Source organism: Schistocerca piceifrons, chromosome 2, assembly GCF_021461385.2.
Source record: "Schistocerca piceifrons isolate TAMUIC-IGC-003096 chromosome 2, iqSchPice1.1, whole genome shotgun sequence".
Classification (NCBI taxonomy): domain Eukaryota; kingdom Metazoa; phylum Arthropoda; class Insecta; order Orthoptera; family Acrididae; genus Schistocerca; species Schistocerca piceifrons.
Genome location: NC_060139.1, coordinates 737917557 through 737931792, shown reverse-complemented (window position 1 = coordinate 737931792; position 14236 = coordinate 737917557). Strand labels below are relative to the sequence as shown.

The window sequence follows — 14236 nt, the reverse complement described above, 5'->3', positions numbered from 1 at the left end:
AATAATTCAGGATGTGTGGGAAATAAACACCTTGCCAACTGGATGGGCACTTACATTAACACATTCCTGCATAACAAGGGAGATGAAACAGATCCTAACAATTATAGAGGAATCTCCCTCTTGCAGATGACCTATAAGATCCTATAGAAGGCACTTTCAAGCAGAGCTAAAAGACTACGTGATCACAGTTGCGAGAGTATTAAGCAGGGGTTAGGAAGAGAAGATCATGTATAGAGCAAATCGTATATTTAAAGCACATCTTAGAAATTAAGAAACCCAGACGCTTGGGATGAGTGGTTGCATTTGTAGTTTAAAAAAAGCTTAAGACTGCGATGATAGAAATGCATTAATTAACACGCTTAGAAAATTTTGAAATAAAATCAGGAGTAAGGTGTGGTGATGGTGTGTTATCCCACTTATTATTTGTGTATTACAGTTGGTGGTTAGAGACTAGAGAAAGGCAATAATTATGAAGAGTATACAACTAGGAAGACAGTCAAACAAAATCACAGTGGATTGTCATTTGCAGATGTTATGACATTTATCACAGACTCATTTGAAAACGCACAAGAACAAATCACAGAACAACAGCGTCCAGCATATGTAGTATTACATATACTATTTGAAAAACTACAGTTTATGACAAATATCGCTAATGTACCTCAAAAGGTGAAATAAATATAATACGATATCCAAATGTAGCTATTGTAAGTATCTAACAGAATGGAAGCCAAACAACATGAAGGAAAAGACAGCAAAAGAAACTAAAATACATGAAATGGAGACGGCCCATCAAATAACAAGAAAGATATATACTATGAAACCTTATCCTGGAAAACAACATTGAAACACTAAAGCAGTGGTAACACCAGAAATATATTACGCAGCAGAAGCTCTTAAGCTGATTTCGAAAGGAGAGCTTCAAAAATTAGTGAATCTGAAAGAAGAATCCTAAGAAAAATACTAGGACCTGAAGCAACAGCGAGTGAGAATACAGATTAATCCTTAAGCGAAGTTAATACCACAAGCGAACTCGCAGGGCACTTCTTACACATACAGAGAAAGGCTGTCTTTATGTTACCAAGGAGGTAAATATATATGACTAAAATTACAGTTTAATCTTAGTTTAACTGAACGATCACAAAATAAACTTATACAATATGACCTACAGTACTGTTTAATTGTTGTTGTTGTTGTGGTCTTCAGTCCTGAGACTGGTTTGAGGCAGCTCTCCATGCTATTCTATTCTGTGCAAGCTTCTTCATCTCCCAGTACCTACTGCAACCTATATCCTTCTCAACCTACTTGGTGTATTCACCTCTTGGTCTCCCTCTACGATTTTTACCCTCCACGCTGCCCTCCAACACTAAATTGGTGATCCCTTGAAGCCTCAGAACATGTCCTACCAATCGATCCCTCCTTCTAGTCAAGATGTGCCACAAACTACTCTTCTCCCCAATCCTATTCTATACCTCCTCATTAGTTATGTGATCTACCCATCTAATCTACAGCATTTTTCTGTAGCACCACATTTCGAAAGCTTCTATTCTCTACTTGTCTAAACTACTTATCGTCAATGTTTCACTTCCATATATGGCTTCACTCCATAAAAATACTTTCAGAAACGACTTCCTGACACTTAAATCTATACTCGATGTTAACAAATTTCTCTTCTTCAGAAACGCTTTACTTGCCATTGCCAGTCTACATTTTATATCCTCTCTACTTCGACCATCGTCAGTTATTTTGCTCCCCAAATAACAAAACTCATTTACCACTTTAAGTGTCTCATATCCTAATCTAATTCCCTCAGCATCACCCGATTTAATTCGACTACATTCTATTATCCTCGTTTTGCTTTTGTTGATGTTCACCTTATATCCTGCTTTCCAGACACTATCCATTCCGTTCAACTGCTCTTCCAAGTCCTTAGCTGTCTCTGACAGAATTTAAATGTCATCGGCGAATGTCTAAGTTTTTATTTCTTCTCCATGGATTTTAATGCCTACTCCCAATTTTTCTTTTGTGTCCTCTCCTGCTTGCTCAGTATACAGATTGAATAACATCGGGGAGAAGCTACAACCCTGTCTCACCCCCTTCCCAACCACTGCTTCCCTTTCATGTCCCTCGACTCTTATAACTGCCATCTGGTTTCTGTACAAATTATAAATAGCCTTTCGCTCCCTGTATTTTACCCCTGCCACCTTCAGAATTTGAAAGAGAGTATTCCATTCAACATTGTCAAAAGCTTTCTCTAAGTCTACAAATGCTAGAATCATAGGTTTGCCTTTCCTTAATCTATTTTCTAAGATAAGTCGTAGGGTCGGTACTGCCTCACGTGTTCCAACATTTCTACGGAATCCAAACTGATCTTCCCTGAGGTCGGCTTCTACAAGTTTTTCCATTCATCTGTAAAGAATTCGCGTTAGTATTTTGCAGCCGTCACTTATTAAACTGATAGTTCGGTAATTTTCACATCTGTTAACACCTGCTTTCTTTGGGATTGGAATTATTATATTCTTCTTGAAGAATGAGGGTATTTCGCCTGTCTCATACATCTTGCTCACCAGATGGTAGAGTTTGTCGAGGACTGGCTCTCTCAAGGCCGTCAACAGTAATGGAATGTTGTCTACTCCCGGGGCCTTGTTTCGACTCAGGTCTTTCTGTGCTCTGTCAAACTCTTCACGCAGTATCATATCTCCCTTTTCATCTTCATCTACATCCTCTTCCATTTCCATAACATTGTCCTCAAGTACATCGTCCTTGTATAGACCCTCTATATACTCCTTCCACCTTTCTGCTTTCCCTTCTTTGCTTAGAACTGGGTTTTCATCTGAGCTCTTTATATTCATACAAATGGTTCTCTTTTCTCCAAAGGTCCCTTTAATTTTCCTGTAGGCAGTATCTATCTTACCCTTAGGTAGATAAGCCTCTACATCCTTACATTTGTCCTCTAGCCATGTGAGCTTAGCCTTTTTGCACTTCCTGTCGATCTCATCTTTGAGACGTTTGAATTCCTTTTTGCCTGTTTCATTTAGTGCATATTTATATTCTCTCCTTTCATGAATTAAATTCAATATTTCTTGTGTTACTCAAATATTTCTACTAGCCCTCGTCTTTTTACCTACTTGATACTCTGCTGCCTTCACTACTTCATCCCTCAAGGCTACCCATTCTGCTTCTACAGTTTTCTTTCCCGCATTCCTGTCAATTGTTCCCTTATTTAGACAATAATAAAATAATCTTTATTACATCACTCTGTTGCCACTGACAGGTGTTTCCCCGTAGTAATGACCCATTCGAAGCATGAAACAGTGCAGCTGCATGGATCCCAGCCAACCGCTGTTTCGATTACTATTAACCTCATGGGCAGTGGCCTCATTGTGGCGTTGTGTTGCTAGCTCGTAATCTTTCTTGCAGGGATCGTAAACTTTTTTCTTACCTAGCTATCTGTTTATTTTTTATTACAGCTGCTTACGACACAGTTTATAGCTGTGTTAGCTGAAGCATAAATGAAGGAATGTGCATGGGTTCGCAATGGTGAAACAACAACGGAACAATGCAAAACAGTTTTGGTTGGCAAACTTTATACACACGCGCTACCGCTCGAGCGTTAAGATCTCATACAGAAATGTATCAGAAGGTTGAAAAGATGATACATGTATTGAGTAAAAAATGTGATGAGGAAAAGGAGAATAAAATTCTTTGGACACATAAGCAGGATGAATAATGACAGAGCCGGCTGGAGTGGCCGAGCGGTTCTAGGCGCTACAGTCTCGAATCGAGCGACAACTACGGTCGCAGGTTCGAATCCTGTCTCGGGCATAGATGTGTGTGATGTCCTTAGGTTAGTTAGGTTTAAGTAGTTCTACGTTCTAGGGGACTGATGACCACAGCAGTTAAGTCCCATAGTGCTCAGAGCCATTTGAACCAATAATGACAGAATAACAAAATAAACCATTGACTTATTAAATAATCATAAATCAAAAACCACTTGGTTGAGAGAAGTAGGCAGAGATACAGAAAATATTGGAGTCGACATGGACGAAATAAGAAACAGAATGCTTTTTAAGGAGGCAAAGGAAAGTCAGACTCTTAGTACAGAAAAAAGTCAAGAACAGGAAAAATGTAAACACGAGAAGAGAAGGAACAAGATTCCCGAAGAATGAAAAATGTGTGAGACCTGAGGAAACTACAGATGGAAACAAATAAGCAGAAACAATGTTTAATTATCGTATCCTCGAAAAGAGTTCATGAAAATAAATAAAAAACAAGAAAAAACAAGATTTGCAAGCGTTATGGAGAACATATGGTTGCTAAACTATCTATATTATAAATTATAATACAAGGATGTATGCAGACCGCCTAATAATAGAATCTTGACAGTCACAACAAATATACAGTTAAGAAACAAAGATGTAGATGGTCAGGTAAGTAATATCGGGCTACACCAAAGACATTGTTGCGATATGGCAGAAGATCTTGTGCACTGCTAGTTGACGGACGTAACTTTCACAGGGTTCCTGTCGTATGAGTACCTCCACAGTCTCAGAATTCATATTCTTCCAAAAATTCTCACTTGCGCAGATATGTCTTCTGTTTTCCAATTGAGACACTGCCGCTTAAGCATGTGCTAATACTTATACAAATATTTGATCGTTGACAAACAGACGTAAAAAGAAATAAAATTTACTTGCCACAAATATCGGCAGTTGGTATCTTGGTGGTAGAATGCTCTGCTTCGAAAATTCGTCGGTCTTACCAATAACACACCACAGGATGTATATGAGTGGGCTTTACCAAAAACAATTTTAGATTCCAGGTAAATCACGAAGTTATAAGTAACCAACAATGCAATCACATGGCATGTATTTTCTCACTTCTTGATAATGCTGTCATTTCAGATTCAAGTTACGTATGTGTAGTTTACTCTAAATAGTTTTCTCAATAATAATGTACAGAATATAAGAACAAAATCGAAAACTAACAACGACTTGCAACTACCACAGAGTTAACCACATACAGCGATCACATATGCTACCTAACGAGAAGTAATTATTGAAGAAATTATTATAGAAGTTATTAGAGAAAAAAGTGTCTGCTAAACCTCCACACGGACGAGCTAAACAATGCACACGTTGTGTGCAAAACCTTATCTTATTATAATTAGCATTTGAACAGTGAGGTCGTTTCCTTTGCTAAGCCTTTAGAGCGCAATATCGACTATCCTCTTAATGAGACAACCATAAACAACAATCGGTTACAGCGAAAACAAAATAAAATTAATACACCATCGAGTCCCATTAATGTGGTCACTTGTAAAATGCCTCGATAAGCACTTCTGCAGCGCGAGGCGTGCAGGGAGAGAATCAGTCACGATCTAGAGCTACCGCTTGGTGTGCGGAGCCATTCCGACTCCAGTGTTGTGGCCAGGTATGTTTCTCAGTTGAGGATCCTTGGTGCGAACAGCCAGGCCATGGGAGTACGGTACACTCATAGTGGTGCTCTTCGAACCACGTACGAACACTGCGATTTGTGTGACATGTTAGATTTTCTTGCTGGTTGATACCGTCGTGCCGAGGAAAAACAAACTGCATTTGATGTGGACGTGGTTCCCAGAGGCACAGCATACTTCTCTTTATCCATTACGTCTTTCAGAATGACAATGTCACCCAGGGGATGGCATGAAAACTTCCTCCAGACCATAACGCTGCCTCCCCCAACCCTAGACACTTCCGACAATTGTTGCAGGGCCGTATGCGCCAACGATTATCTATCCACCAGAAAATGGCTCTGAGCACTATGGGACTTAACATCTGAGGTCATCAGTCCCCTAGAACTTAGAACTACTTAAACCTAACTAACCTAAGGACATCACACACATCCATGCCCGAGGTAGGATTCGAACCTGCGACCGTAGCGGTCGCGCGGTTCCAGACTAAAGCGCCTTTAACCGCGTGGCCACACTGGCCGGCCTATCCACCAGAACGTAACACGAGACTCATCTCGAAAGGCCACTTGTCGCCACCCAGTGACGTCCAGTTGCAGTATTGCCGTGCCAATTCCAGCTTTCGTCGTCGGTGAACAGCAGTCACCATGGGTGCATGAACCAGGCGCCGGCTGTGGAGGACCATATGTAGCAACGTTCTTTGAACGGTTGTTGACGAGACAATATGGTAGTCCTTGGTTTATCTGGCTGGTCAGTTGCTTAACAGTTGCACGTCCATACGACCGTACACATCACCGCGGCTGTCATTCACTTCTGTCATCTAAGGCCCGTGGTGCCACACAGTTGCTTCGGCGCCGGGTTTGGAGAGCACGAATTTGCCCTGCACAGTGTGCAGTGGAGCAGCTCAGCGTGGCATTGAGTCAACAAGTCGTAAAATGCCTCCACAATAATACTGAGCCATGCTGCCTCTACAACCGTCCATAATTGCGAAAGTGTGCCGGTGCAGGACTTTGTGTGCAAACTGACCTCTCGATTATCTCCCACATCTGTTCGGTGAGATTCATGTCGGCCAGTCTTGGTGGTCAAATCATTCACTCTAATTGTCCAGAATGTTCTTCAAACGAATCGTGAATAAATGTGACCTGCCGAATTGGGGCATTGTCCTCCATAAATAACTCCATACTGTTTGGGGAATGGTTGCATGTGGTCTCCAAGTAGCCAAACATAATCATTTCCAGTCAATGATCGGTTCGATTGGACCACATGACCCAGTCCAGCGCACGTAAACACAGCCTACACCAGTATGGAACCACCAACAGATTGCACAGTGCCTTGTTGAAAACTTGGGTGCATGGCTTCGTGGGGTATGCGGTACACTCGAACCTTACCATAAGCTCTTACTAACTGAAATAAGGACATATCTGACCATCTCACTAGGGGTAAGGTAGATACTGCCTACAGGAAAATTAAAGAGACTTTTGGAGAAAAGAGAACCACTTTTATGAATATCAAGAGCTGACATGGAAACCCAGTTCTAAACTAAGAAGAGAAAGCATAAAGGTGGAAGGAGTATATAGAGGGTCTGTACAACGGTGATGTACTTGAGGACAATATTATGGATATGGAAGAGGATGTAAATGAAGATGAAATGGGAAATATGATACTGCGTTAAGAGTTTGACAGAACACCGAAAGATCTAAGCCGAAATAAGGTTCAAAAATGGCTCCGAGCATTATGGGACTTAACTGCTGAGGTCATCAGTCTCCTAGAACTTAGAACTACTTAAATCTAACTAACCTAAGGACATCACACACATCCATGCCCGAGGCAGGATTCGAACCTGCGACCGTAGCGGTCGCAGGTTCCAGACTGTAGCGCCTAGAACCGCTCGGCCACCTCGGCCGGCCCGAAATAAGCCCCCGGGAGTAGACAACATTCCATTAGAACTACTGATAGCCTTGAGAGAGCCAGCCCTGACAAAACTCGACCATCTGGTGAGCAAGATGTGTGAGACAGGCGCAATGCTCTCAGACTTCATGAAGAGTATAATAATTCCAATCCCAAAGAAAGCAGGTGTTGACAGATGTGAAAATTACCGAACTATCAGTTTAATAAACTACGGCTGCAAAACACTAAATCGAAATCTATACAGACGAATGGAAAACCTTGTAGAAGCCGACCTCGGGGAATATCAGCTTGGATTCCGTAGAAATGTTGGCACACGTGAGGCAATACTGACCCTACGACTTATCTTAGAAAATAGATTAAGGAAAGGCAAACCTATGTTACAATCATTTGTAGACTCAGACAAAGCTTTTGACAATGTTGACTGGAAAACTATCTTTCAAATTCTGAAGGTGGCAGGGGTAAAATACAGGGAGCAAAAGGCTATTTCCAATTTGCACAGAAACCAGATGGCAGTTATAAGAGTCGAGGGGTATGAAAGGGAAGCAGTGGTTGGGAAGGGAGTGAGACAGGGTTGTAGCCTATTCCCGATGTTATTCAGTCTGTATATTGACCAAGCAGTAAAGAAAACAAAAGAAAAATTCGGAGTAGGAATTAAAAGACATGAAGAAGAAATAAAAACTTTGACGTTCGCCGATGACACTGTGATTCTGTCAGAGACAGCAAATGACCTGGAAGAGCAGCTGAACGGAATGGACAGTGTCTTGAAAGGAGGATATAAGATGAACATCAACAGAAGAAAAACGAGGATAATGGAATGTAGTCGAATTAAATCGGGTGATGGTGAGGGTATTAGATTAGGAAATGAGATGCTTAAAGTAGTGAATGAGTTTTGCTACTCGGGGAGCAAAATAACTGATGATGGTCGAAGTAGAGAGGATATAAAATGTAGACTAGCAATGGTAAGCAAAGCGTTTCTGAAGAAAAATGGTTCAAATGGCTCTGAGCAGTATGGGACTTAACTTCTGAGGTCATCAGTCCCCTATAATTTGGAACTACGTAAACCCAACTAACCTAAGGACATCACACACATCCATACCCGAGGCAGGATTCGAACCTGCGACCGTAGCGGTCACGCGGATCCAGACTGAAGCGCCTATAACCGCTCGACCACTCCGGCCGGCGTTTCTGAAGCTAGAGAAATTTGTTAACATCGAGTATAGATTTAGGTGTCAGGAAGCCGTTTCTGAAAGTATTTGTATGGAGTGTGGTCATGTATGGAAGTGAAACGTGGATGATTAATAGTTTGGACATGAAGAGAATAGAAGGTTTCGAAATGTTATGCTTCAGAAGAATGCTGAAGATGGGGAGGTACTGAATAGAATTAGCGAGTTTGTGACACACCTTGACCAGAAGAGGGGAACGGTTGGTAGGACATGTTCTGAGCCGTCAAGTGATCACCAACTTAGTGGTGGAGAACAGCGTGGAGGGTAAAAATCGTAGAGAGAGACCAAGAGATGAAGACACTAAGCATATTCAGAAGGATGTAGGTTGCAGTAAGTACTGGGAGAGGAAGAAGCTTGCACAGGATAGAGTAGCATGGAGAGCTGCATCAAACCAGTCTCTGTACTGGAGACCACAATAACAAACAACTGACCATGCCCTGGTTTTGTAGTCGTCTAGGGGCCAACCGATGTGATCGCGAGCCCTGGAGAGGCGGTGCAGGTGATGTCGTGCTGTTAGCAAAGGCGCCTGCTGTCGTAGCCCATCCTGACGTATATGTTCGTCGTGCGTCCCACATTGATTACTGCGGTTATTCTACGCAGTGTTGCTTGTCTTGTAACACTGAGAACTCTACGCAAACGCCGGTGCTCTCGGTCGTTAAGTAAAAGCCATCGGTCACTACATTGTCCGTGGTGAGAGGTAATGCCTGAAATTTTGTATTTGGCACACACTTGACACTGTCAATTTCGGAATATTTAATTCCCCAACGATTTCCGAAATGGCATTTCATATGCGGCTATCTCCCCTTTTCGCATTCAGTGTCTGCTAATTCCCCTCATGTGGCTGTAATGACGTTGGAAACCTTTTCACATGAATAGCTTGAGTACAAATGACAACTCGCCACTGATTTGCCCTTTTATAATTTGTGTACGCGATACTACCGTCATCTGTATATGTGCACATCGCCATCCTATGAATTTTGTCGCTTCAGCCCTCTTTAACCGCAACGACACGGGAACGGGTTACAAAATTAATAATTTTTTACGTAGTTAAAACTTTTCTGGTACATTCAGTGATGTATGCGGATATGGTCTCCAAAATGTGTCCTGAATACAGTTAGTAGTAAAGAAGTAATAAATCAATACACGTTTCAGGGGGCATTGTTACTGCATCAACAGCAGAGATGTAGAAATCGATAAACTTTTTTCCTCTCATAATTTTGTAGGCGCCATCAAGGAGAAAAAGTTTTGTAAACGTTTGAAAATACGTGTAATGTTTTTTGCAATCACTAAGTGCTCCCATTCTCAAATCTTGGACGGCTGAAGTACGGATACTCGCTCGTCGTGGACTACACTGCTTTTTCTCGTCGAACCTCACCCCTTTGGCAGGTAAGTTATTTTCACAGTGATAATTTTCACATATTAAGTGATATGTGTTCCAAGTTTGCGTGTAAGCGGTCCAGTGATTTAAGAGAAGATGTAGAATATGCATGCTTACATAAATACGCACATCCATATTTATCATATATATGGGCTGAGAATGGTCTGCGGGTAGCGCCTTTGATTGGTAATCACGAAGTCCTCGGTCCCGTGTCTGAATCCCGCCGTTTCTTAAATTTTGAATAAAAATCGTTAGCAATGGCGGCCGACAAATTCCAACATGTCACCCTCATTCTGCCAGCGGCCTTGTCAAAGAGGGTCGAGGAGCGGACAGAGATTCAGAGCACTCACCTGCTCTTGGTGTGGGAAACCTCCACTAGAAGGCGGAATAATCAGCAATGATCAACGGCATGAGGAAGCAGAAGACAATGGAAAATATTCCGGACTAGTCCCCCGCCGGCCGCGGTGGTCTAGCGGTTCTAGGTGCTCAGTCCGGAGCCGCGCGACTGCTACGGTCGCAGGTTCGAATCCTGCCTCGGGCGTGGATGTGTGTGATGTCCTTAGGTTAGTTAGGTTTAAGTAGTTCTAAGTTCTATGGGACTGATGACCATAGATGTTAAGTCCCATAGTGCTCAGAGCCATTTGAACCATTTTTTTGACTAGTCCCCCATTTGGATCTTTGGGCAAATACTGCCAAGGGGGAGGTGACCATGAAAAGAAGATTGACTAACCATCAAAAAGATAAAGCTCTAAAGATCGGAACGTGGAACGACAGAAGTTTGAAGGTAGCAGGTAAACTAGAAAACCTAAAAATGGAAATGCAAAGGCTTGTTCTACATGCAGTAGGTGTCAGTGAAGTGAAATGGCAAGAAGACAAAGATTTCTGTTCAGACGTGCATACGGTAACATCAAGAGAAGCACAAAATAGTATAAAGCGAGTAGGTTTCGTTACGAATAGGATGGTACGACAGAGAGTGAGTTGCTGTGATCAATTCAGCAAGCCAAGAACCTAACACCGATGACAACCTACAACGCCTAGAAGTCAGTAACAGAAATTTTTAATCGCTCTGTATACTCCGGAAGCCACTGTGAAGTGCAAGGCAGAGAGTACGTCACAACGGCCTAGTTATTGTGGCTTTTACCCATTCCACTCACGTATGGGGCGCGGGAAGAATGATTGCTTGGACGCCTCCGTGCGTGCTGCGATTACTCTAACCTTGCCTTCGAGATACCTATGGGAGCAATACGTAGGGGTTGTAATATATGACTAGATTCATCACTTAAACTGGTTCTACAAACTTTCTAAGTAGGTTTTCGTGAGATAATTTGGGTCTGTCTTCAAGCAGCTGCAAGTTTCTTTCAGCGTCTTGGTGACACTCTTTTCGCGGATGATGCTGTAGTATACAGAGAAGTTGCAGCATTAGAAAATTGTAGCGAAATGCAGGAAGATCTGCAGCGGATAGGCACTTGGTGCAGGGAGTGGCAACTGACCCTTAACATAGACAAATGTAATGTATTGCGAATACATAGAAAGAAGGATCCTTTATTGTATGATTATATGATAGCGGAACAAACACTGGTAGCAGTTACTTCTGTAAAATATCTGAGAGTATGCGTGCGGAACGATTTGAAGTGGAATGATCATATGAAATTAATAGTTGGTAAGGCGGGTACCAGGTTGAGATTCATTGGGAGAGTGCTTAGAAAATGTAGTCCATCAACAAAGGAGGTGGCTTACAAAACACTCGTTCGACCTATACTTGAGTATTGCTCATCAGTGTGGGATCCGTACCAGATCGGTCTGACGGAGGAGATAGAGAAGATCCAAAGAAGAGCGGCGCGTTTCGTCACAGGGTTATTTGGTAACCGTGATAGCGTTACGGAGATGTTTAATAAACTCAAGTGGCAGACTCTGCAAGAGAGGCGCTCTGCATCGCGGTGTAGCTTGCTCGCCAGGTTTCGAGAGGGTGCGTTTCTGGATGAGGTATCGAATATATTGCTTCCCCCTACTTATACCTCCCGAGGAGATCACGAATGTAAAATTAGAGAGATTAGAGCGCGCACGGAGGCTTTCAGACAGTCGTTCTTCTCGCCAACCATACGCGACTGGAACAGGAAACGGAGGTAATGACAGTGGCACGTAAAGTGCCCTCCGCCACACACCGTCGGGTGGCTTGCGGAGTAGCAATGTAGATGTAGATGTAGATGTAGTGCGTCAAACAAACGTGCGTCTTTTCCTGCTGCTCTTCTTTGTATCTGTCCAATATCCTCTGTTATTTAGTATGAGTCCCACAAATTTAGGTAATATTCTAGAATGAGTCACAGGAGCGTTTCGTATGCAGTCTCCTTTGTAGACTGATCCATTTTCCCAGTTTTGTACACATATACCGAAGTATACTACTTGATTTACCCATCACCGAACCAGGCTGAAGCCTATGCGAGTATTCCATTTCATATATCGACAAAATGTTACACCAGGTATTTGTTTGAGTCGACCGTTCCCCTCTCTGACTGACGGATATTACACTCGCAGCACACTGCGTTATTTTCGTTTCGTCAGGTGCATAATTTTACATTTCTTAACATCTAAACTTCCCAGTCTCTGCATCTTTTGTCTTATCAGGATCTGACTGATTATATGTGAAGTTTCGTTCTGATAGTACTTCATTACAGATAACCGCATTATCTCGAAAGTCTGAGATTTCTATTAATTTTGCAAGGGTGCCAACACACTTCCTGGGACACACCGGAAGTTATTTACCTGTACATCTTTCGACTGTCCTTCCAAAAAATTTTAACTCTAGCCATAGTCACAAATTTCGCTTGACGCTGTTAACACACACCGAGCGAGGTGGCGCAGTGGTTAGCACACTGAACTCGCATTCGGGAGGACGGCTGTACAATCCCGCTTCCGACCATCCTGATTTAGGTTTTCCGTGATTTCCCTAAATCGCTCTAGGCAAATTCCGAGATGGTTCCTTTGAAAGGGCACGGCCGACTTCCTTCGCCGTCCTTTCCTAATCCGATGAGACAGATGACCTCGCTGTTTGGTCTCTTCCCCCAAAACAACCCAACCCAATCTTTACAGTCGTACTTTTCACGATAAGCTTAAGTGTAATGCAGAGGCAAATACTTCTCTGAAATCGAGAAATATTGCATCTATCTGACTGTCTCGATCAACGGTTTTCGGTATCTCAAGTGAGGAATGTGCGAGTTGGCCTTAACATGATCGATGTCTTCGGAATCCATGGTGGTCGGCATGAGGGGTCATTCTGTCCGAAATAAGTCATTATTGAGCTCAGAAAATATTCCAAGATTCTATTAAAATAGGAAGATTACAGCGTATTATACAACAGTGAGAAGACGATAGGACTACATTCACCTCTTACTCTCCTTACGTTTCATGGAACAACCTTCTGTTGAATTTTTCTCAAACGCACACTGTCCTTGGCAATGCCTGTCCTTAGTGAAGCTCGTTTCGGTTGGCTGGTTGCAAGTGGTTAACACGTTTAGTAGTTCGTATCAAGTGCAAATTAATGCCTGATGTTAGTAACTACAGCGACTTGTAATTAGCGGCGCAGCGAAATAATTTCAATTGTCAGGTGCTAAAATAACAGTTGTAGTGGGCTCGTTACTTCATTTCCTGCCAGCCTCAAGGCGAAGGATGAAGCTAGACATTCTTCAGTATAGAACCGGGGAGTTAAACGTGAAGCCTGCAGTAGACGACGGCCCGTGTCTTCTGACAGTACGTGCAGTCACAGCGGATTCGCGACTTGACATTGAGGCTGCCCTTGTTGACCATGAAAAGCAGCCATCAGGTACCAAATTTGATTCGCGTGGCCGCTGAACGTGCGTAAATGGGAGGCGGCAGCTTCCCTCTCTTCTGTTAGCCCGATGGTGTAGGCAGCCTTGCATCCCCCACCAGCGCCGCCCGCGGGAAGGCGCGCACTTAAAAAGGGGCGCGCAGACGGACGCGGCACACCGGAACGGCACGGAGGACGCGGCGCCATGGTCTACGTCACAGCCACCGCCACCGCCGTGCTGGCCGCTGCCGTCGCCTGCGCCGCCGCCGCCGCACTCCCCCTGCGTGAGTACCGTCCGACGCACAGCGTACGCGGCCGTAGGTATTCGGCACGGCACTAGAGGCACTGTACGTGAAACTTACTGCCAGATTCAAACGGCGTGCCGGACCGATACTCCAACTTTTCCCTTTGGTGGACAAATACAAAGCTGTGAGGACAGGCAATAGATCGTATGTGAACAGCTCAATCGGAAGAGC

At 43.2% G+C, this 14236-nt stretch overlaps 1 protein-coding gene across 1 annotated transcript in view; it reads left to right on the top strand.

Moving 5' to 3' along the window:
• Positions 1 to 13908: 13908 nt before the first annotated feature.
• Positions 13909 to 14236, top strand: part of LOC124776997 (circadian clock-controlled protein daywake-like) — a 42028-nt gene continuing 41700 nt past the window's right edge. The window contains exon 1 of the mRNA XM_047252246.1: positions 13909 to 14044. Coding sequence (XP_047108202.1) covers positions 13966 to 14044 — 79 coding nt within the window. The 5' untranslated portion in view covers positions 13909 to 13965. The remainder of the gene's footprint in view (positions 14045 to 14236) is intronic.